Consider the following 26,152-nt stretch of genomic DNA (forward strand, 5'->3'; position numbering starts at 1 on the left):
ATACACGCTCATATAATGTGAATCATACAACCTCATATGTGAATCATACATGCTCACACAATGTGAATAAAACAGCTCATATAATGTGAATCATACATACTCACACAATGTGAATCATACATTCTCACACAATGTGAATCATACACGCTTGTAAAATGTGAATCATACATGCTCACACAATGTGAATCATACATTCTCACAAAATGTGAATCATGCACACTGGTATAATGTAAATCATACATGCTGGTATAATGTGAATCATACCTGCTGAAATAATGTGAATCATACACACTCGTATAATGTGAATCATACATTCCCACACAATGTGAATCATACACGCTCGTATAATGTGAATCATACATGCTCACACAATGTGAATCATACATTCTCACAAAATGTGAATCATACACGCTCATATAAAGTGAATCATACACGTTTGTATAATGTGAATCATACACACTCGTATAATGTGAATCACATGTGCTTGTACAATGTGAATCATACACGCTCACACAATGTGAAACATACATGCTCACACAATGTGAATCATATACACTGGTATAATGTGAATCATACACGCTGGTATAATGTGAATCAAATATGCTCATACAATGTGAATCATACATTCTCACACAATGTGAATCATGTACACTGGTATAATGTAAATCATACATGCTGGTATAATGTGAATCATACCTGCTGAAATAATGTGAATCATACACACTCGTATAATGTGAATCATACATGCTCATACAAAGTAAATCATACATTCTCACACAATGTGAATCATACACGCTCATATAGTGTGAATCGCACATGCTGGTATGTGAATAATACATGTCATACAATGTGAATCATACATTCTCACACAATGTGAATCATACACGCTCATATAATGTGAATCATACATGCTCAACAATGTGAATCATACAACGTGAATCATAAATGCTCATACAATGTGAATCATACAATGTGAATCATAAATGCTCATACAATGTGAATCATACATGTTTGTGTACACTTACAAACTTCTCAGTGCAAGGGAAGTCAAAAAGTTTAACAAGGCCGAAGTCATCTCCGGTAATGACGTTGAGCCCGGCATGGGACACACAGGCACAGTTTACATCCGCTTTGTCTGCGTTACGTGGCCAGATACCGATCACTTCATCTCCGAGGATGCTGCCCAAAGTATACACAACAATATTGATCCACAGCAATACATAACATTTCCCAGCATTATACCAGACAGCACAGTGTACTATACATTATATATTACTACCTGGCTGCACCTGCTCTCCTTACTGCTTTCTTTTCCGACTGAAAGTGTTACTCTCTACTCCACATTTACGGTGACATTGACACATAGTATATCATACAAATGATTTTACACAATATTTGTAAATTTAAATGGAAGATTATATCATCTTTGCAGAATAATAGAATATGAAATAGAATTCCTGCCATAAATTACTCACTTGATCCACTAATTGTTACTCATTTAGATATTTTGCCTTTTATCATGTTTCCTCTAGTTAATTTACTATGAGCATCCAGCCAATCCCAGCTGACTTCCAGAGAGGGGATGGACTCAGCGGGGTCTCTGTAAGAACTTAGCACTGCATTTGATGTTCTCTCTTTTGTACCTAAACCTCGTGCCTCACTTTCCTTTTCCCCAAGTCTTCTGTACTGTACTAGATGGCCATCACTATGTTAAAATGAGTTCTGGTGACTCTGGTCCTAAATTGCTCTTCAGTAATGTATTACAGCGCCCCTGACTGGCAGAGGCAGAGCTGCTGATGATATTAGGGTGACTGGATTCGGCTTTCCAGCAAAAACACCAACAACACCCCTGCGGCAGGGTCTCCGAGCTTTTAGTGCAAAGGGAACAACATATTGCAGTGATTTCAGGGTCCTTGGCTCAGACATCAGCAGAACTAGTGGGGAGTGTGTGGGTAAGGGGTATTATCCTTGGAAGCTACAAGCATCAGTAACGCCATGATGCTATGCGGGATATTATTGGTACGATATTACTCACACCCCATAGAGGTGCAAGCACAAGTACTGTGATACCCAAACCTGTGAGCAGCTGTGCATCTACCTGTCACATACGCTACAGAGATATTGTTCATATAAAGAATCCTCCTTATGCCTCATGCCTCTACCTCTCAATGGGTTTAATTCTAGTTATATATTTTCATGTTTTGTACAAGTTACTGACAAAGCTTTGTAACTTTACTGCTTTCTGTATTATGGCTGATAATAAGCAATTCTGTGTCTGCTGCACCCACTGGGTCACCAATGCAAATGTTTCTATCTATCTATCTATCTATCTATCTATCTATCTATCTATCTATCTATCTATCTATCTATCTATCTATCTATCTATCTAACTGTCTGTCTATCTATCTATCTATCTATCTATCTATCTATCTATCTATCTGTCTGTCTGTCTGTCTGTCTGTCTGTCTGTCTGTCTGTCTGTCTGTCTATCTATCTTTCTGTCTGTCTGTCTGTCTGTCTATCTATCTATCTATCTATCTATCTATCTATCTATCTATCTTTCTGTCTGTCTAAATAACTATCTGTCTGTCTATCTATCTATCTATCTATCTATCTATCTATCTATCTATCTATCTATCTATCTATCTATCTATCTATCTATTATATAGTAGGTGTTGGATTACCTTGTCCACGTAGCCCAGGTAATCTTTTCTATGAATGACCCTTCTACAATATGCTTTCCAGATGGCACTTCGTGTACCTGACGCCTGTAAGCACCAGTTGCTACCTGAAAACACAAACAAGACACAGTTACTATTTCCGTATAAAGAAAGACGCGATAGAGATGGAATTCCCACACTTAGGACCTGTGTCCGTATTCAGCTGAGTAACCAATAGTACACAAATGCCTGTAGCTGCTCTGCGACTGCGCCACTCCCCTTTTCCCCCATCAGTGTGCGCAGTTGTCATCACTAGTATCTGGTCTTACACTTACTCCATGCCGGGTGCAGGAGATCCCTCAGACATAGACCTCCCTGTCTCACACACTCTGACTACACACACACTGGCTCTTCCATCCAACACAGATGTGTGCTACAACTCACTGGATGAGGCCAGATATGGAGCTATTCCTCAGAATCAGACCCCTTTGTGTCATAAAAGGTCATTATTACTAAAGTGGCGCGTAAAAGAATATTCACGTTTTGTCAGCATCTTTTCAAGCTAATGGCCTGTTTCAGAGATGGACATTATAGTACGCAGCAGCTGTGCGACAATATTGCCCCAAGAGGCGTCGTTGGGTCCAACCCGTTTCAGCGGGTTGGACTAAAGGAAAACGAGTACACTCCTGTGCTATAGTATAACATCACCCTCATCACTGTGGGAGTGGAACAAGAGTACCTGAATATATTTACTGTCGGCAGAGAAGTCCATCTGTATGACGAAGCTGGGGATGTCCTTGCAGTAGCCGATCCTGTTTAACGCTGTTCCTTGAGTAATGTCATAAAAGTCCACCGTGTTCTCTGCAGAGCCGACCGCCAAATATCTGTTGTCGGGGCTGATTCTAGGAAATAAGAGAACACTGCGTATAATACTTGCTCTGCTTTACATACAGGACCAGTTACACAGACGTACATTATTCTGCGACGATTCTCGGAGACGAAAATAAATATATACCACTGAGGATGAAGACACGTATATATCGTTCTGTACCTGATGTCCTGTATTGCTCCCTTGCGATCCCTCTTTTTGCCCCACACCTTCAGAGAATTCACAAGCAGGATAACAAACTCTCCATTCCTCATCCCAATTGTGACCATCTCCCCGTTGGGGCTGTAAGCCGCGCAGCAGGCGGCGTAGCCCAGGCTCACCTTGTTCAGAAGCTTCTGTGGAGACAGAATGATGGATCCCATAGCTAGAAGAGGTCTGTACATGCTGTGAGGAAGCAGAGGCCCTGAAGACAGGTTAGAAGTACCCATAAAGCATATATAAGCTTACATTATCCGCAAGGTCCCATATCCTCGCCGTTCCGTCATTGCTGGCAGTGAGGAAAATATCTTTGGAGGGATGTGTAGCCAAACCCCAAATCTCTCCCTCCACGTGACCATTAATGAGGATGTTGGAGGCGGCATTTTTTTCTCCCACTTCAATGATTTCTCCGTCTTTAGTTCCCACTAAAACTTTGCCCTGTAAAATAATGGATTGGCTTTAGTGTAAAATACACTCATGTATGTGGAGAAGGTCTGAGCTTCTAGATGTCCCGTGCTCATACCTTGCCTCTGCAGACCGATCGGACGCAGTCCAGGAGTTGGCCAGTTTCAAGCTGAAATGCCCGGCAACGTTTCATCTCCTGATCCCACAACTTAACAGCGCCGCCTTCTTTTGTCCTACAATGAAAAACATTTGTCAGGGGCTGACTGGAACTTAACATGGCCTATACTTACACGATCATTGTATGCGCACAGTGAAGGCAGCCATTTTGTGGGATAGATCACAAGCGGCCACATCCCTAAAACCTAGTGATGTCACTGAGGAGGGATGCGGAAAGTGCCTTTGGCTGCATTCTAAGAAATATAAGCTACAAAATGGCTTCCACCAGTGTGAGTGGGCAACAGATAGACAATGAAATCCTATTAGTGTTTATTTTTATACAAATTACCCAAATGCTTATTTTTAATTGTGTGATGAGTTACCAATGTTGGGCCTAATGCCTAGTTAAAGGTATTCCTGTATACAAAGCATTTCTTGGCATATTCTCATACTGCGCATGAACCGGGGCCAAGCATATATAAGTACGAGCAAAGCACAGTCACATGCTTTTCAAAGCTACCTCCAGTTTCTACTGAAGAGGCCAAACTGGGCCGTAACAAGACATATGCGCAAAGTTCATTAAGGACGTGTGGATGGAACTGCTGGCCACACATAGTTAGACATGAATGTAAATACACCTATTTTTTTATCTGGTGCACATCTGACGGGTATCAAACCAAGATTATGGATAATAGTTCAGTTAATGTTATGCCCTATAGTGGTGCCCCAGTTAATGTTATGCCACATAATAGTGTCCTAGTTACTGTTATGCCCCATAGTAGTGCCTAGTTACTGTTATGCCCCATAGTAGTGCCTAGTTACTGTTATGCCCCATAGTAGTGCCTAGTTACTGTTATGCCCCATAGTAGTGCCTAGTTACTGTTATGCCCCATAGTAGTGCCCCAGTTACTGTTATGCCCCATAGTAGTGCCCCAGTTAATGTTATGCCCCATAATAGTGTCCTAGTTACTGTTATGCCCCATAGTAGTGCCTAGTTACTGTTATGCCCCATAGTAGTGCCTAGTTACTGTTATGCCCCATAGTAGTGCCTAGTTACTGTTATGCCCCATAGTAGTGCCTAGTTACTGTTATGCCCCATAGTAGTGCCCCAGTTACTGTTATGCCCCATAGTAGTGCCCCAGTTAATGTTATGCCCCATAGTAGTGCCCCAGTTAATGTTATGCCCATAATAGTGCCCCAATTAATGTTATGCCCCATAATACTGTCCTAGTTACTGTTATGCCCCATAGTAGTGCCTAGTTACTGTTATGCCCCATAGTAGTGCCTAGTTACTGTTATGCCCCATAGTAGTGCCCCAGTTACTGTTATGCCCCATAGTAGTGCCCCAGTTAATGTTATGCCCCATAATAGTGTCCTAGTTACTGTTATGCCCCATAGTAGTGCCTAGTTACTGTTATGCCCCATAGTAGTGCCTAGTTACTGTTATGCCCCATAGTAGTGCCTAGTTACTGTTATGCCCCATAGTAGTGCCTAGTTACTGTTATGCCCCATAGTAGTGCCCCAGTTACTGTTATGCCCCATAGTAGTGCCCCAGTTACTGTTATGCCCCATAGTAGTGCCCCAGTTAATGTTATGCCCCATAGTAGTGCCCCAGTTAATGTTATGCCCATAATAGTGCCCCAATTAATGTTATGCCCCATAATACTGTCCTAGTTACTGTTATGCCCCATAGTAGTGCCCCAGTTAATGTTATGCCCCATAGTAGTGCCTAGTTACTGTTATGCCCCATAGTAGTGCCTAGTTACTGTTATGCCCCATAGTAGTGCCTAGTTACTGTTATGCCCCATAGTAGTGCTCTAGTTACTGTTATGCCCCATAGTAGTGCCTAGTTACTGTTATGCCCCATAGTAGTGCCTAGTTACTGTTATGCCCCATAGTAGTGCCTAGTTACTGTTATGCCCCATAGTAGTGCCTAGTTACTGTTATGCCCCATAGTAGTGCCTAGTTACTGTTATGCCCCATAGTAGTGCCCCAGTTAATGTTATGCCCCATAGTAGTGCCCCAGTTAATGTTATGCCCCATAATAGTGCCCCAATTAATGTTATGCCCCATAATACTGTCCTAGTTACTGTTATGCCCCATAGTAGTGCCTAGTTAATGTTATGAACCATAGCAGTGCCCTAATACACAGTGTCACATTGTAGGGCTGCCAGTACACATTATGTAACACAGAACCCCCAATTCACATTATGACATACAGTGTCCCCGAATTACATTATGCCACATTACAGTGCCCCAGTACATATTATATAACATTATAATGCCATCCAGTTCATTTTATACCACATTACAATGAGCAGGTCTGGGGGCGTACTTAAATATATTGTAAGCCCCAAGGCAAAAGTTTGTAAGGGCCCCATGTACTAAAAAATGAGGAAAAATGTATATACAGTAACACATGTAACTGTGATAGGGAAGGTGGCCCCTCTCATATCTGGGCCCCATAGCAGCTGCACTCTCTGCACCTATGGTAACTACACCCTTGTATATAACATATGTAACTGTGACAGGGAAGATGGCCCCTCTCATATCTGGGCCCCATAGCAGCTGCACTCTCTGCACCTATGGTAACTACGCCCTTGTATATAACACATGCAACTGTGACAGGGAAGGTGGCTCCTCTCAGCTCTGGGCCCCACAGCAGCTGCACTCCCTGCACCTATGGTAACTACGCCCTTGTATATAACACATGTAACTGTGACAGGGAAGGTGGCCCCTCTCAGCTCTGGGCCCCATAGCAGCTGCACTCCCTGCACCTATGGTAACTACGCCCTTGTATATAACACATGTAACTGTGACAGAGAAGGTGGCCCCTCTCAGCTCTGGGCCCCATAGCAGCTGCACTGCTTGCACCTATGGTAACTACGCCCTGTATATAACACATGTAACTGTAACAGGGAAGGTGGCCCCTCTCAGTTCTGGGTCCCATAGCAGCTGCACTGCCTGCACCTATGGTAGCTATGCCCCTGTATATAACACATGTAACTGTGACAGGGAAGGTGGCCCCTTTCAGCTTTGGGCCCCATAGCAGCTGCACTCTCTGCACCTATGGTAACTACGCCCTTGTATATAACACATGTAACTGTGACAGGGAAGGTGGCCCCTCTCAGCTCTGGGCCCCATAGCAGCTGCACGCCCTGCACCTATGGTAGCTACGCCCTTGTATATAACACATATAACTGTGACAGGGAAGGTGGCCCTTCTCAGCTCTGGGCCCCACAGCAGCTGCACTCCCTACACCTATGGTAACTACGCCCTTGTATATAACACATGTAACTGTGACAGGGAAGGTGGCCCCTCTCAGCTCTGGGCCCCATAGCAGCTGCACTCTCTGCACCTATGGTAACTACGCCCTTGTATATAACACATGTAACTGTGACAGGGAAGGTGGCCCCTCTCATATCTGGGCCCCATAGCAGCTGCACTCTCTGCACCTATGGTAACTACGCCCTTGTATATAACACATGTAACTGTGACAGGGAAGGTGGCCCCTCTCAGCTCTGGGCCCCATAGCAGCTGCACGCCCTGCACCTATGGTAGCTATGCCCTTGTATATAACACATGTAACTGTGACAGGGAAGGTGGCCCCTCTCAGCTCTGGGCCCCACAGCAGCTGCACTCCCTGCACCTATGGTAGCTACGCCCTTGTATATAACACATGTAACTGTGACAGGGAAGGTGGCTCCTCTCAGCTCTGGGCCCCACAGCAGCTGCACTCCCTGCACCTATGGTATCTACGGCCTTGACTTACGGCCTCTCTTTTCCACCTGTGACAATGAGTCCATCGCGCAGAGTTGTGTACATTGTGAAGACTGGGCCCGTGTGGGCCTTTGCCACCAGCCGGATTAAAAAGTGATCTTTCCAGACATACACGTCTCCATTTATGGCACCAGTGAAAGTAAGACCGTTCTGCAATAAACAACAAGATGTATGCCGTTAAAACGTATTTTTATTACTATGCTTTTATAGTATATTCTTTGATTCATCAGAGGTGCATATTGCCGTGTCGACACGGGTCAGTGTGCGATGTGAAAGCACTTTCCGAGAATTAGCGGGTCGCCTGACCCGGTAATTCAACCCGGTAAAAAAGAAGGGTTATTACCGGGTTGAATACCGAATCAGGTGCAGTGTGAATGGGAGCCGCGTCGATGCGACACGGTTCCATCCACAGCATAGGGAGAGGCGGCGCTGAGAGATGAGCTCATCTCTCAGCGCCGCCTCCACCCCCGCCCCTGCTGCTGCTGCCCCCCTCCCCGCTGCTATGGCAACCGACCCGGTATATTTTCGGGTCGGAAAGCCAGCAAAGGAGAGCAAATGCCGGATCCCACCCGGTAAGGACACGTTTCTCTTACCGGGTGGGATCCGGCATTTGCGATCTGAATGCGGTATTAGATTTGGGTGGGGTGTGTTCAAAATGAAATCTAAATTGCAGTGTAAAAATAAAGCGGCCAGTATTTACCCTGCACAGAAACAAAATAACCCCCCCAAATTTAACTCGCTCTGCATATTTTATATCTACCCCCTGCAGTGCACATGGGGGGTCATTCAGACCTGATCGCTCGCTAGCTGTTTTTTTTGCAGTCCTGCGATCAGATAGTCGCTGCCTACAGGGGGAGTGTATTTTAGCTGTGCAAGTGTGCGATTGCATGTACAGCCGAGGGGTACAACTAAACTTTGTGTAGTTTCTGAGTTGCCCAGAACTTACTCAGCCGCTGCGATCACTTCAGCCTGTCCGGGGCCGGAATTGACGTCGGACACCCGCCCTGCAAACACTTGGACACGCCTGCGTTTTTCCAAAGACTCCCAGAAAACAATCAGTTGCCACCCACAAACCCCTTCTTCCTCTCAATCTCCTTGTGATCGGCTGTGCGAATGGATTCTTCGTAAAGCCCATCGCACAGCAACAATCCGCTTGGTACCCGCGTGACGCGCCTGCGCATTGCGGTGCATACGCATGCGCAGTTCTGACCTGATCGCAGCGCTGCAAAAAAAGCTAGCACGCAATCAGGTCTGAATGATCCCCATGGTTTTGCCCATTAGCTAACAAATTTGGTGCCGCGATCAGGTCTTAATGCAGACCTGATCGCGGCAGCAATTTTGTTAGCTAATTCGGCCCTTTGTATCTGGAACAAACCATGCTAGAGTGCGAAGGGTGGAAATATATATTATATATATATTTTTGCATAGAGGGTAAATACTGTCTGCTTCTGCATGTAGCCCACAAATACTGCACAGTTTATTCTTAAGGGCCCTACACAGTGGGCGATATGAGTGAAGATATGAACGATCTCCTTCATTAATGAACAAGATACCGTTCATATCTTTCAGTGTGGAGGCACCAGCGATGAACGATGCAAGGCCCCGCGCTCGTTTATCGCTGGTGCCCCGTCGCTTGTGCATGCAGGCCAATATGGACGATCTCATCCATATTTGCATGCACTGCTATGGAGCCAGGTGACGGGGGGAGTGAAGAAACTTCACTCCCCCCGTCACTGCCCCTCCGCCGCCGGGTCGCCCGTCGGCTGTATCCGCCGTCGGGCAGCTCGGCAGCGCATCATGCAGTGTGTAGGGCCCATTACACTGTAATATAGATATGCATTTGGACATGCCCCTCCCAAATCTAAATGTCTAGTTCTGCCAAGGTGCAACATTACTTGCTTTGTTTTGCCTCTGTTCTCAACTCAGAGTCGGTCTTAATTCATTTTTATTCCTCCATTAACTTGATATTCATTAGCATAAGAAGGGGACGAAGAAGAAGGTGGAAGAAGGAGGAGGAAGAAGGATGAGGATGGAGGAGGAGGATGGAGGAAGAAGGAAGAAAGAAGAAGGAAGAAGAAGAGGAAGAAGACATTGGGCGGGATGTAATGGAGTCTGAGTTCGCCCAACGTGCGAGATGCCGGGCAAACTCGGACGTTTTAAAGGGGCAGTCATTTACAAAGCATAACCATACCTTGTAAGTGATTGCCCCTTTAAAAAAACGTCCGAGTTCAGCCGGCATCCTGCATGTCGGGCGAACTCAGACTCCATTACATCCCGCCCATATTGTTACAGAATATGAAGACCAAAGAAGAACAATCCACATTAATGCAATATTTCTACTCCTCCTCTTTTATTGGATACAGAAACTTTGAAATCTGATAGATCCACAATACATAAATCTCCTAATCTGACAGATCTATTGCTACAATAGCTTAAAGGGTTTCCTTAAACTCCTGTAGAGTGTCCAGCGCATGGCTAGGAATGACAGCTTCTCTCAATCCTCGTCTGATCACTCCTCCTCGGCCATTCAGGGATGACTAACAAGGATGACTAGCAGGAGTTATAAGTAATTACAACTACAGGGAAATCACCAAATAGAACCAAGAAGGGGTTCAGTATGATTTACCGACAGACACAATAACGACGGTCAAAATCCCGACAGACATTGGCCTACAGTCAAAATACCAACACTGTCAAAATACAGAGAATCATTATGTCAACATGTTCAAAATGCCGACATAGTAAGAATACCGACATTTGAAATGCCGACATGCCAAAATACCGACATTTGTTTTCGAGTGGGTTGAGTCAATGTCAACATAGTTCGACATGTACACAGTCGCTGCGCTCACCATGCTTCGGGCACTATTATATTGCCCCTTTACGTCCACTGGGATGGTGTGAACAAGTCTGTTTTTGGCCAAAAATGTCTTATTTCAAATGTCGGTATTCTGACTATGTCGGCATTTTCAACATGTCGGCATAAACAGGATTTTAATACCTACCGGTAAATCCTTTTCTCCTAGTCCGTAGAGGATGCTGGGGTCCACTTCATGACCATGGGGTATAGACGGTTCCGCAGGAACCATGGGCACTCTAAGACTTTTCAAAGGGTGTGAACTGGCTCCTCCCTCTATGCCCCTCCTCCAGACCTCAGTTATAGGAACTGTGCCCAGGGAGACGGACATTTCGAGGAAAGGATTTACTTTTACACTAATGGTGAGATTCATACCAGCTCACACCTCAACCATGCCGCACAACATGGCATTCAACATAACACACGCCAACAGACATGAACCAATTACAGCAACATGCTGAAAACTAATACAGGTTGAGTATCCCATATCCAAATATTCCGAAATACGGAATATTCCGAAATACGGATTTTTTTGAGCGAGAGCGAAATAGTGAAACCTTTGTTTTCTGATGGCTCAATGTACACAAACTTTGTTTTATACACAAAGCTATTAAAAATATTGTATTAAATGACCTTCAGGCTGTGTGTATAAGGTGTATATCAAACATATTGAATTGTGTGAATGTACACACACTTTGTTTAATGCACAAAGTTATTAAAAATATTGGCTAAAATGACCTTCAGGCTGTGTGTATAAGGTGTATATCAAACATAAATGCCTTCTGTGCTTGGACTTAGGTCCCATCACCATGATATCTCATTATGGTTTGCAATTATTCCAAAATACGGAAAAATCCGATATCCAAAATACTTCCGGTCCCAAGCATTTTGGATAAGGGATACTCAACCTGTATAACACAACTTGTGTAACTCTAATAAACAAAACTGCAGGTAAAGTACGCACTGGGACCGGCGCCCAGCATCCTCTACGGACTAGGAGAAAAGGATTTACCGGTAGGTATTAAAATCCTGTTTTCTCATACGTCCTAGAGGATGCTGGGGTCCACTTCATGACCATGGGGTTTATACCAAAGCTCCAGTACAGGTGGGAGAGTGCGGATGACCCTGCAGCAGCGATTGACCGAACTTGAGGTCCTCATCGGCCAAGGTGTCAAACTTGTAGAACTTTGCAAATGTGTTTGACCCTGACCAAGTAGCTGCTCAGCAAAGCTGTAATGCCGAGACCCCCCGGGCAGCAGCCCAGGATGAGCCCACATTCCTAGTAAAATGGGCCTTCACCGACGTCGGTAATGGCAATCCAGCCGTAGAATGAGCCTGCTGAATCGTACCTCTGATCCAGAGCGCAATAGTCTGCTTGGAAGCAGGACACCCAATCTTGTTGGGAGCATACAGAACAAACAGAGCCTCTATTTTCCATATCCGAGCTGTTCTAGCTACATAAATCTTCAAAGCCCTAACCACATCCAGAGACTTTGACTGGCACCACAATAGGTTGGTTTATGTGGAAAGACGAAACCACCTTTGCAAGAAAATGGTGGCGAGTTCTCAACTCTGCCCTATCTTCATGGAAGATCCGGTAAGGGCTCTTGTGAGACAAGGCCCCCAACTCCGACACCCACCTTGCGGATGTCAAGGACAAAAGCATCACCACTTTCCAAGTGAGAAACTTCAACTCTATCTCCTGTAGAGGTTCAAACCAATGTGACTGAAGGAACTGCAACACCACATTAAGGTCCCATGGTGCCACTGGAGGCACAAATGGAGGCTGGATGTGCAGACCCCCTTTCCAGAAGGTCTGAACTTCTGGAAGAGAGGCCAATTGTTTTTGGAAGAAAACCGATAAGGCCGAAATCTGGACCTTGATTGACCCCAATCTAAGGCCCGCATCCACACCAGCCTGCAGAAAATGGAGAAAACGTCCCACCTGAAACTCCTCCATAGGAGTCTTCTTGGATTCACACCACACCAAGACACATATTTTCTCTAAATACGGTGGTAATGTTTACACGTTACTCCTTTCCTGGCCTGAATAAGCGTGGGGATGACTTCCGTGGGAATACCCTTTCGGGCTAGGATCCGGCGCTCAACAGCCATGCTGTCAAACGTGGCCGTGGTAAGTCTTAATACACGCACGGCCCCTGCTGCAGCAGATCCTCGCGAGGAGGAAGAGGCCGAGGATCTTCTATGAGCAACTCCTGAAGATCTGGGTACCAAGTCCTCCTTGGCCAGTGTGGGGCAATGAAGATTGCTCGAACTCTTGATCTTATTATCCTGAGAACTTTTGGGATCAGCGGAAGTGGAGGGAAGACATACACCGACCGGAATACCCACTTGGCCACCAGTGCATCCACCGCTATTGCTTGAGGGTCTCTCGACCTAGAACAATATCTCTGAAGCTTCTTGTTGAGACGAGATGCCATCATGTCTACTTGAGGAACTCCCCAGAGACTTGTCACCTCTGCGAAGACTTCTTGGTGGAGGCCCCACTCTCCTGGATGGAGATCGTGTCTGCTGAGGAAGTCTGCTTCCCAGTTGTCTACTCCCGGAATGAAAATCGCCGACAGAGCCTTTACATGTCTTTCTGCCCAAAGGAGGATCTTTGTCACCTCTACCATTGCCGCTCTGCTTTTCGTTCCGCCCTGCCTGTTTATGTACGCGACTGCTGTTACATTGTCCGACTGGATCTGCACGGGATGATCTTGAAGAAGATGTACCACTTGTCGAAGGCCGTTGTAAATTGCTCTCAATTCCAGCACGTTTATGTGAGTGACAGCTCCCCAACCTCGGAGACTTGCATCAGTGGTTACCAGGAGCCAGTCCTGAATCCCGAACCTGCGTCCCTCTAGTAGGTGAGAACTGTGTAGCCACCACAGGAGCAGAATCCTGGCCTTGGAGGACAGGATTATCTTTCGGTGCATGTGTAGGTGGGAACCCGACCACTTGTCCAACAGGTCCCACTGAAATACTCTGGCATGGAACCTGCCAAACTGTATGGCCTCGTAGGCCGCCACCATTTCCCCCAACAACCGAATGCACTGATGGATCGACACACTTGTTGGCTTTAATATCTGTTTTACCATTTTCTGGATTTCCAGAGCCTTTTCCCCGGGAAGAAATACTCTCTGAACTTCTGTGTCCAGGATCATCCCGAGAAAAGACAATCTTGTCGTCGGTTCCAACTGTGACTTTGGAAAATTTATGATCCAACCGTATTGTTGGAGTATGGACAGGGAGAGCATGATGTTCTGTAGCAACTGCTCCCTGGATCTCGCTTTTATCAGGAGATCGTCCAGATAAGGAATTATATTGACTCCTTTTTGACGAAGGAGGACCATCATCTCCGCCATCACCTTGGTGAATACCCTCGGCGCCGCGGAGAGACCGAAAGGCAATGTCTGGAATTGGTAATGGCAATCCTGAACCGCGAAACTCAGATAAGCTTGGTGAGGAGGATACATGGGAACATGCAGGTAAGCATCCTTTATGTCTACTGACACCATATAGTCCTCCTCCTCCAGACTGGAAATCACTGATCTCAGTGATTCCATTTTGAACTTGAACCGTTTCAAGTAGAGATTCAGATTTTTTAGGTTTAGGATCGGCCTGACCGAGCCGTCCGGCTTCGGAAGCACAAATGAGGCTTGAATAGAAACCCTCCCCTAGTTGTGATACAGGTACCAGGACTAAGACCTGATCCTGACATAATTTTTGAATTGCCGCTGTTACCGCCTCTCTTTCTGGAAAAGAAGCTGGCAAGGTCGATTTGAAAAATCGGCATGGGGGAACATCTTGAAACTCCAGCTTGTACCCCTGGGACACTATTTGTAACACCCAGAGGTCCAGGCCGGATTGAATCCAACCCTGGCTGAAAAGTTTGAGACGTGCCCCCACCCGAGCGGACTCCCGCATGGGAGCCCCAGCGTCATGCTGTAGATTTGGCAGAAGTAGGGGTTGACTTCTGCTCCTGGGATCCTGAAGCCGCTGTGGACTTCTTTCCCTTTCCTCTTCCCCACCAGCAAAGAAGGGGGAACCTTTCACCTTTTTGTATTTATTGGGCCGAAAGGTCTGCATGTGGAGTGATGTCTTTTTTGCCGCTGCAGGAGCAGAAGGCAAAAAAGTCGACTTACCTGCGGTAGCCGCCGAGACTAACGCATCCAGTCCATCACCAAATAAGGCCTCACCTTTATATGGGAGAGCCTCCATATTCCTTTTGGAATCTGCGTTCCACTGGCGAATCCACAACGCCCGCCGTGCCGATACTGCCATGGTAGCGGCTGTAGAACCCAAGAGTCCAATATCTTTCATCGCTTTTAGCATGTATGCGGCAGCGTCTTTGATATTCCCTAACTTAAGGAGTATCTCATCTTTATCAATCATGTTAATTTCTGATGACAAGCTGTCTGACCATTTTTCAATAGCGCGACTCACCCACGCGCAAGCAATTGTGGGCCTGAGCAGCGTACCATTGGCAACATAAATGGATTTTAACGTAGTCTCCATTTTGCGGTCTGCCGGCTCCTTTAGTGAAGCCGTCCCAGGTGCAGGGAGAATCACCTTCTTTGTCAACCTGGACAGTGCACTGTCTAACACTGGGGGTGACTCCCATTTTTTCCTGTCCTCTGCTGGGAAAGGATAAGCCATCTGAATCCTCTTGGGAACACGAAATTTCTTTTCGGGATTCACCCACACCCCTTCAAAGAGAGTATTTAGCTCGTGGGAAGGAGGGAAGGTCACCATAGATTTATTTTCCTTATAGAAATAGGCCTTCTCCTGAGGTACAGGAGTGGCTTCTGTGACTTCCAGAACTTCCCTTATAGCCACAATCATATATTGTATATTTTTCGCCAATTTATGATCTATTTCTCTGGAGTTACTATTGTCGACACAGGAATCAGTGTCCGTGTCGGTATCAGTATTTACAATATTCGCAAATGGTCTCTTATGTGACCCAGAGGGGTCGCCTGCGGATGGAAGAACAAAACCCTGAAAAATCACATCTTCCACAGACTTTGCATAATGCAAGAGATTCAGACTTATTCAACCTCCTATTGATATGATGCATACTATCACGTATTTCTTTCACCCACGCAGGCTCTTGGTGTGCCGGCAGCGCCACCACATTACAACTCTGTTTCCCTAAAATGGCTTCCTCAGGGGAAGAACTCCCTGCCTCAGACATGTCACACTCGTGCACTACATACACACAGACACTCTGGGACTTATAGGGGACAGACCCACAGTAAAATCTGTCAGAAGGACACAGTGTAGGAGCAGCCAGTTCACAACCCCAGTGCCAGCATATAATGCCTGTGAACACAAAATGCCCACTGAGATGCAGCGCTTATTGTAAATACACCTGTAAAGCACCAAATTCGCTGTGCCCCCCCCCCCCCCCCCCGATACTTGTAGTCAGAAGTGGAGGAGGACCAGCGTTGTCTCTGCAGCTGAGGAGAGAAAATGGCGCTGAGCAGTGTGCTGGCTGACTGAGGAGAAAGCTCCGCCCCCGCAATGGCGCGTCTTCTCCTTAGAGATTTTCACATAATATTTATACTGGCGGGGGTAGGGCTGTGCCTGGGCATCTTATGCCCCCTTTTAGCCATTTTTTAAAGGTATTTTAATGCCCAGGGCCCCACCCCCGCGCCCTGCACCCTGCAGTGCCTGTGTGTGTGGGCAGCAATGGCGCGCTGCGCTCCCGCCAGCCGCGCTGTAACTTAGCTGTCACTCTCTTGATTGAAGATCTATCTTCTAACACTCACTTGTCTTCTGACTTCTAGCTCTGTGAGGGGGGTGACGGCGTGCTGTGGGAGTGAGCATCTAGACACAGCTAGCGTTCAGTACCCTTCAGGAGCTAATGGTGTCCTGTCAGCTAGAGGCAGAAGCATAAAAATCTTTAGGAAGTTGGTTCCTACTTATGCCCCCTCAGTCCCACGAAGCAGGGAGACTGTTGCCAGCAGATCTCCCTGAAAATAAAAAACCTAACATAAGTCTTTTCAGAGAAACTCAGTAGAGCTCCCCTGGAGTGCATCCAGTCTGCCTGGGCACATTTCTAAACTGAGGTCTGGAGGAGGGGCATAGAGGGAGGAGCCAGTTCACACCCTTTGAAAAGTCTTAAAGTGCCCATGGCTCCTGCGGAACCGTCTATACCCCATGGTCATGAAGTGGACCCCAGCATCCTCTAGGACGTATAAGAAATGAATGTTGGTATTTTGACTGTCGGTCAATGGCTGTCGGGATTATGTCTGTCGGTATTTCGTCCGTCGGTAAATCAACTGCTAACCCCAAGAAGAGGGCAGGGGAGTATTAAAGCAAATGACTTCTGAATGCAGCATAGAACTTACAGCACCAAAGGCAATAGAAAGCATGGTTTGCATCTTAGCGTTGTCTACAGATCCGACAATCCCTTTCTTGTAGAGTAGCGCGCTCCCGGCCAGCGTCCAGAACTTTATGTGCTTGACTCCAACCGATACAAACTGTGTGTCTGAATCTGGACGGAACTCTGCGACAAAGATCCTCTCCATGTGGCCTCCTTTACTGGCGACTTTAGCCCCTGGGAAATGGTAGCACGTAAAATCAGCCAAATAACATCCCAGATCCCATATGCATTCTTGGCAAATCATCAGGCTCTACCTTCTAAAGAGACTATAGAATTAATTATAAAGGGAGTTGGCACTCTCAAATACTATAACTGGGGCCCACATACATTTCAGGATGAAAATGGAAAACCCTTTAAGTGGTACCGTTTTCTCACTACCTCCCCCATTCCCCTTTATTTCAATGGGGACAAGAGATTAAGCATCATATCATTGCTACTTACCTTCCTGCCATCGCCACACGGTAATCGTATGCTCTGGATCAACGCCGACTGACACCAGTAACTTCCCCGTAGCGCTAAAATTAATGTAACCAACCCCCTTGGCATGGAAGCAGCGCAGAATGGACAGAGTCTGCTTACTCATGGCGTCCCAGATATGGATGGAAGGTGTAGCCCCTGCATATAGAAGAACAAACAGAAATCCATAATAAAGTGCCAAAAAGGCCAATACAGTATCTGTCACAGGCTGCTGAGTTCCGCGGTGAGCTACGTTCCGCACTCCGACCTGCAGACACGTTACATAGACCTGGCAGATACTGGGGGGGTATACGGCATACGGCGTGAATGTAGCCCTATGTAGACATGTATAATTGCTGACACATATAAACGTAAACTAGAACAACATCTACAAATCAGAAATGTGCTATGCAAAGCTAAATCCACACACTACAAGCTTGCCATAACAGGCGTAACGTGACTTATGGGATTATGACTAGTCTAGGTAATGTGTGAGACATGTGGATGAAGGTCGCCATGCAGAGAGACTGGGACATGGCAGATGTGGTTCTGAGCCCAATACAGTAACAGACATCATGATTGGGCCAGAGGAGTTGGGAGAACACACATGACAGCTGTGGGTCAGCCTTACCTGAATATTCGGCACTTTCACCTGCGTCGTGAGAGCAATGGCAAATGGGGAAGCGTCAGGGCTAACCAACAACTTAAATAAGTAATATCTCTAATGCTGACGCCAGATGAATCAGCATTAGCGGCATGCAAAAACTAAATGTACAAAGTATGGAAATGGTTGGAAAAGAAAGAAATGTAGAACTATTGTTTAGTGTCTAATGCCACAGAGCTTAACAGAAAGGTCAACATGGCACGCAGAGGTTATAGGTCATCGGCATTTACACTTGCCCGTGAAACTATAATAGTTGAAAATGTTGAAAAAATAAATATTGTTTTGAGACAATGCTTAGTATGTGATTTAAAAGGAAATACGGACGCGTGCTACAAATGATTACAAACACTGCATGAGATTTAATATGCAATTAAAATGTCTCTTTTGTATCTTATTAACTACGAAGAAAATTTAATTCAAAGCCAAACTATGGGGGCCTATTTATCATGGATTGCATCTGCAATGCCATCTGGGTGTGATATTAGCGCCCAAAAATCGCATTGCAGAATGCAGTCACATCAGCGGGATGTATGATCTCCCATAGAAGCCTGTCCCTGTGTTGTGTGTGGTGCCAGGGCTGCTGCACGTGTACGGTCCCACTGACCCTACATGCACAGCAGCCACTTCTGGTGAGGTTCCAGGTAACCCTCTGCCAGCTGCAAATGCAAAGTGTAGCCCATAGGCTCAAGCAACAGGTATTAGAGATATCTGCTGTGGTCCCTCCTACATACGTTCAGGGAATACTTACTATTTCCAGCTAATCCCCATAAACTGGAGTTTTCAGGGAAATAGACGCAAACATTGTTTAATATAAATGGGCCCCTTAATGAACAGTTACAGCACCAGTGACACCTGCCTCAGTGCTATCACTGCACCACAGTGAGTTACATTTAAGATGTCATTTATTAACAGTAGCACATATATTTTACCTACAGTCATGTAAAAAACAATATAGTAAAATAAATGTTTTGAGGACAGTCTTCTTTCATTACTATAAGCCTGATTCAGAGGTGCTGGCAGACCACGCGCAGCTGCGATTTCTCATAGCTTCTCGAGTGGAAAATGATGCAAATAGGAGTGTAAGCATTCCCCTTGTGCACTACTGTGCATTCCCCTTGTGCACTACTGTGCATTCCCCTTGTGCACTACTGTGCATTCCCCTTGTGCACTACTGTGCATTCCCCTTGTGCACTACTGTGCATTCCCCTTGTGCACTACTGTATGACAAACAGCACTAGCACTGCCATGCCCCCTTTACCTATCTGAGCAACGCTCAAGTGTACTGGTGGCTCTGGCTTCTCCACCATCGGTCGCAACATTGGGTCCTCGATCTGCCCTGCCTGGTGCATAGTCTCCTTTGTAACTTTCTTAAGATATGGCCGCTGGGGCTCCAGTGCAGCAAATAAGATTGCAACCACATGCGGGAAAACACCCATGACACTCCCATAGCACAGCCATAAACACGCCCATGACACTCCCATAAACATGCCCATGACACTCCCATACCATACCCATAAACACGCCTATGTCACTCCCATAAACACACCCATGACACTCCCATAAACATGCCCATGTCACTCCCATAAAAATGCCCATGACACTCCCATAAACACACCTATAACACTCACATAAACACGCCCATGCCACTCCCATAAACACACCCATGACACTCCCATAAACACACCCATGACACTCCCATAAAAATGCCAATGACACTCCCATAAACATACCTATAACACTCACATAAACACGCCCATGCCACTACCATAAACAAACCCATGACACTCCCATAAACACACCCATGACACTCCCATAAACACACCTGTAAAACTCACATAAACACGTCCATGCCACTCCCATAAACACACCCATGAAACTCCCATAAAAATGCCCATGACACTCCCATAAACACGCCCATAAAAATGCACGTGACACTCCCATAAACACGCCCATGACATTCCCATAAAAATGCCCATGATACTCTCATAAACATGCCCATGCCACTCCCATAAACAAGCCCATGCCACTCCCATAAACACACCAATGACACTCCCATAAACATGCCCATGACACTTCCATGAACACACCCATGACTCTCCCATAAAAACACCCATGACACTCCCATAAACACGCCCATGACACTCCATAAACACGCCCATGACACTCCCATAAACACACCCATGACACTCCCATAAACACACCAATGACACTCCCATAAACACGCCCATGACACTCCCATAAACACGCCCATGACAGTCCCATAAACATGCCCATGACACTCCCATAAACACTCCATAAACTCGCCCATGACACTCCCATAAACATGCCCATGACACTCCCATAAACTCGCCCATGACACTCCCATGAACACACCCATGACACTCCCATAAACACACCAATGACACTCCCATAAACACGCCCATGACACTCCCACAAACACGCCCATGACAGTCCCATAAACATGCCCATGACACTCCCATAAACACTCCATAAACTCGCCCATGACACTCCCATAAACATGCCCATGACACTCCCATAAACTCGCCCATGACACTCCCATGAACACACCCATGACACTCCCATAAACACACCAATGACACTCCCATAAACACGCCCATGACACTCCCATAAACATGCCCATGACACTGCCGTACCCACCCATAAACACGCCTATGTCACTCCCATAAACACGCCCATGACACTCCCATAAACATGCCCATGACACTGCCGTACCCACCCATAAACACGCCTATGTCACTCCCATAAACACACCCATGACACTCCCATAAACACACCCATGACACTCCCATAAACATGCCCATGTCACTCCCATAAAAATGCCCATGACACTCCTATAAACACACCTATAACACTCACATAAACACGCCCATGCCACTCCCATAAACACACCCATGACACTCCCATAAACACACCCATGACACTCCCATAAAAATGCCAATGACACTCCCATAAACATACCTATAACACTCAAATAAACACGCCCATGCCACTACCATAAACAAACCCATGACACTCCCATAAACACGCCCATGCCACTCCCATAAAAATGCACATGACACTCCCATAAACACACCTGTAACACTCACATAAACACATCCATGCCACTCCCATAAACACACCAATAAAAATGCCCATGACACTCCCATAAACACGCCCATGCCACTCCCATAAAAATGCACAACACTCCCATAAACAAGCCCATGACATTCCCATAAAAATGCCCATGATACTCCCATAACATGCCCATGCCACTCCCATAAACACGCCCATGCCACTCCCATAAACACACCAATTACACTCCCATAAACACACCCATGACACTCCCATAAACACACCCATGACACTCCCATAAACACACCCATGACACTTCCATAAACACGCCCATGACACTCCATTAACACACCCATGACACTCCCATAAACACACCCATGGCACTCCCATAAACACACCAATGACATGCCCATGACACTCCCATAAACAGGCCCATGACACTCCCATAAACACGCCCATGACACTCCATAAACTCACCCATGACACTCCCATAAACACGCCCATGACACTCCCATAAACTCGCCCATGACACTCCCATAAACACACCCATGACACTCCCATAAACACACCAACGACACTCCCATAAACACGCCCATGACACTCCCATAAGCACACCCATGACACTCCCATAAACACGCCCATGACACTCCATAAACTCGCCCATGACACTCCCATAAACACGCCCATGACACTCCCATAAACACGCCCATGATACTTCATAAACTCACCCATGACACCCCAATAAACACACCCATGACACTCCCATAAACACGCCCACGATACACCCATGACAACTCCTCTTTTTGGCTTTAAGTCACATCCCAGTCTCCTCCCTGAACCACACTTGGATTGCAGATGCGGTCTCACGCAATAGTGACGCCATATGCAGATGAATGCGCCATTGTACACTTTGCCTGGCATGTGTGCAGTAAGGGCTTTTGCGCATGCGCTCTAGCAAAAACGCTCAACTGCACAAACACCACTGCTGCATCCATCTCTGAATCAGGCCCTATATAACAACGAAAATAAATGGTCTAAAACCGTATAAACTGTATATTCAAAAATTCTCATTTAATAACGCATAATGCTACATTTTTTAAATGTAACGTCATTCAAGTGAAGCACTTTGTGCCAATTTAAGTTCAATACTATTTATAGTTAAATACTACCAATTATATTAAATGGCAAATTAAAGCAACCACCCAATAACATTACTTTAAATATAGCTACAAATGTTCCAGTGGAGACTTGCATATCGGAGCTGTGTTACAGTTAGTGCAGCCAGAGCCGTAACTACGTGTGTGCCAGGTGTGCCTAGCACACAGCGCAGTTGCCCTGAGGGCACAACGGCCAGCGGCTTGTAATGAGTCAAACTGACTCATTACAAGCTGCCTGTGCTGTGCTGTGTGCGCCGCGGCCGGAGAAGAGGAGAGCAGCAGCGCCGGACGCAGGAGAGGAGGAGGAGGAGGGAGGGGGACTGGAGCCATAGCAGCGCTATGTAATTGGTAGTGGCGCCGCTGCAGCTGTCCCTATGTCCTTCCGCATTGGCTGCCCGGCGCTGCTGTGAATGCTGGGATGCACTTCCCTCATCCCAGCATTCACAGCGGCGGCGGGCAGCCAAATGCGAAAGGAGAGAGGGACAGCTGCAGCGGCGCCACTTCCAATTACACTACGCTGCTGCGACTCCAGTCCCCCTCCCTCCTCCTCCTTCTCCCCTGCCCGGGATCTGCTGCGTGAAGCCCGCACCGAGGAGCCTGAGCCAGCGGGGAGAGATGGTAAGTATCTGTCTGTCTGTCTATCTATCTATTCTGTCTGCCACAATGTGTAAAAAGGGGGACTGGCTGCCACAATGTGTAAGAAGGGGGACTGGCTGCCCTAATGTGTAAAAAAGAGGACGCTGTCTGCCGTAATGTGTAAAAAGGGGGACGTTGTCTGCCATAATGTGTAAAAAGTGGGTTGCTGTCTGCCGTAATGTGTAAAAAGGGGGCGCTGTCTTCCAGAATGTGTAAAAAGAGGGACGCTGTCTACCGTAATGTGTAAAAAGGGGACGCTGTCTTCCGTAATGTGTAAAAAGAGGGACGCTGTCTGCTGTAATGTGTAAAAAGGGGACGCTGTCTGCCGTAATGTGTAAAAAGGAGGCGCTGTCTGCCGTAATGTGTAAAAAGGGGGACGTTGTCTGCCATAATGTGTAAAAAGTGGGTTGCTGTCTGCCGTAATGTGTAAAAAGGGGGACGCTGTCTGCCGTAATGTGTAAAAAGGGCACGCTGTCTGCCGTAATGTGTAAAAAGGGGATGCTGTCTGCCGTAATGTGTAAAAAGGGGGACGTTGTCTGGCATAATGTGTAAAAAGTGGGTTGCTGTCTGCCGTAATGTGTAAAAAGGGGGCGCTGTCTTCCGTAATGTGTAAAAAGAGGGACGCTGTCTACCGTAATGTGTAAAAAGGGGACGCTGTCTTCCGTAATGTGTAAAAAGAGGGACGCTGTCTGCCGTAATGTGTAAAAAGGGGACGCTGTCTGCCGTAATGTGTAAAAAGGGGGACGCTGTCTGCCGTAATGTGTAAAAAGGGGGACGCTGTCTGCCGTAATGTGTAAAAAGGGGACGCTGTCTGCCGTAATTTGTAAAAAGGGGACGCTGTCTTCCGTAATGTGTAAAAAGGGGGACGCTGTCTGCCGTAATGTGTAAAAAGGGCACGCTGTCTGCCGTAATGTGTAAAAAGGGGACGCTGTCTGCCGTAATGTGTAAAAAGGGGGACGTTGTCTGGCATAATGTGTAAAAAGTGGGTTGCTGTCTGCCGTAATGTGTAAAAAGGGGACGCTGTCTTCCGTAATGTGTAAAAAGAGGGATGCTGTCTACCGTAATGTTTAAAAAGGGGACGCTGTCTTCCGTAATGTGTAAAAAGAGGGACGCTGTCTGCCGTAATGTGTAAAAAGGGGACACTGGCTGCCGTAATGTGTAAAAAGGGGGGCGCTGTCTGCCGTAATATGTAAAAAGGGGACGCTGTCTGCCGTAATGTGTAAAAAGGGGACGCTGTCTGCCGTAATGTGTAAAAAGGGGGACTGTCTTCCGTAATGTGCAAAAGGGGCTCTACCTGGTGTAGTGGCGCTACTGTGCGACGTAATTTGAATCATGGAGACTACCGTGCACCGTGGTATGAATTGGTATTATTTTGTGGCCACACCCCTTCCCCATGAAGCCACGCCCCTATATATTTTATGCGCGCCATGACCCTATCTTTCATGGGGGGGGGGGTGCCAATTAAGTTTCTTGCACACAGCGCTAAAATGCCTAGTTACACCACTGAGTGCAGCGTTCATGCATTTGCATGGATGACAGTGAAGCCCAACTTTGCTTATTTTGAATCAGAAAGGAACATGAGGTGGGAGGTGGGCGCTGGAAAGATGATGCAAGGGCCTGTAGCAAAGTTAATGCTATGTGTGCAGTGCATACATGTATTCGTTTCAAAGCATCTTCTTGTAATACACACAGCAACCTTTCCCGGGTACAATGGGCCTAATTCAGAGTTGATTGCAGTAGCAAATTTGTTAGCTAATGGGCAAAACCATGGTGGTCATTCCGAGTTGATCGCTAGCTGCTTTTGTTTGCAGCGCAGCGATCAGGCAAAAAAACGGTAATTCTGCGCATGCGTATTTGGCGTAATGCGCACGCGCGATATACTTTCACAACGGCCGTTACAGTGTCACACAAGGTCTAGCGAGGCTTTTCAGTCGCAATGCTGGCCGCAGAGTGATTGACAGAAAGTGGGTGATTCTGGGAGGTAATGGACCGTTTTCGGGGAGTGCGTGGAAAAATGCAGGCGTGTCAGATACACACACAGGCATGCCTGGGGTAACGCAGGCGTGGCTGGCCGAACGCAGGGCGTGTTCGTGACGTCAAAACAGGAACTAAATAGTCTGTAGTGATCGCAAGCTAGGAGTAGGTCTGGAGCTACTCTGAAGCTGCACAAAATAATTTTGTAGCCACTGTGCGATCCTTTCTTTCGCACTTCTGCTAAGCTAAGATACACTGCCAGAGGGCGGCGGCTTAGCGTTTGCACGGCTGCTAATAACAGCTAGCGAGCGAACAACTCGGAATGAGGGCCCATGTGTACTGCAGGTGGGGCAGATATGACATGTGCAGAGAGATTAGATTTGGGTGGAGTGTGTTCAAACTAAAATCTAAATTGCAGTGTAAAAATAAAGCAGTCAGTATTTACCCTGCACAGAAACAAAATAACACACCCGAATCTAACTCTCTCTGCACATGTTATATCTTTCACACCTGCACTGCACATGGGGGGTCATTCAGACCTGATCGCTCGCTCGTTGTTTTTTGCAGTCGCAAAGTCGCCGCCCACCGGGGAGTGTATTTTAGCTAAAAAACTTTGTGCAGTCTCTGAGTAGCCCAGGACTTACTCAGCCGCTGCGATCACTTCAGCCTGTCTGGGACCGGAACTGACATCAGACACCCGCCCTGCAAACGCTTGGACACGCCTGCTTTTTCCAAATACTCCCAGAAAACGGTCAGTTGACACCCACAAACGCCTTCTTCCTGTCAATCTCCTTGCGATCGGCTGTGCGAATGGATTCTTCATAAAACCCATTGCACAGCAATGATCCGCTTTG

At 46.5% G+C, this 26,152-nt stretch overlaps 1 protein-coding gene across 1 annotated transcript in view; it reads right to left on the bottom strand.

The window, feature by feature from the left end:
- Positions 1 to 26,152, bottom strand: part of EML6 (EMAP like 6) — a 363,450-nt gene that overhangs the window by 16,937 nt on the left and 320,361 nt on the right. The window contains exons 31-39 of the mRNA XM_063918642.1: positions 17,781 to 17,954; positions 17,305 to 17,513; positions 8,081 to 8,238; positions 4,271 to 4,385; positions 3,997 to 4,185; positions 3,712 to 3,884; positions 3,400 to 3,562; positions 2,685 to 2,788; positions 1,026 to 1,179 (exon numbers count right to left, since the gene is read on the bottom strand). Of these exons, the coding sequence (XP_063774712.1) occupies positions 1,026 to 1,179; positions 2,685 to 2,788; positions 3,400 to 3,562; positions 3,712 to 3,884; positions 3,997 to 4,185; positions 4,271 to 4,385; positions 8,081 to 8,238; positions 17,305 to 17,513; positions 17,781 to 17,954 (1,439 nt within the window). The remainder of the gene's footprint in view (positions 1 to 1,025; positions 1,180 to 2,684; positions 2,789 to 3,399; positions 3,563 to 3,711; positions 3,885 to 3,996; positions 4,186 to 4,270; positions 4,386 to 8,080; positions 8,239 to 17,304; positions 17,514 to 17,780; positions 17,955 to 26,152) is intronic.

The sequence above is a fragment of the Pseudophryne corroboree genome, chromosome 4 (assembly GCF_028390025.1).
Source record: "Pseudophryne corroboree isolate aPseCor3 chromosome 4, aPseCor3.hap2, whole genome shotgun sequence".
NCBI classification, from domain to species: domain Eukaryota; kingdom Metazoa; phylum Chordata; class Amphibia; order Anura; family Myobatrachidae; genus Pseudophryne; species Pseudophryne corroboree.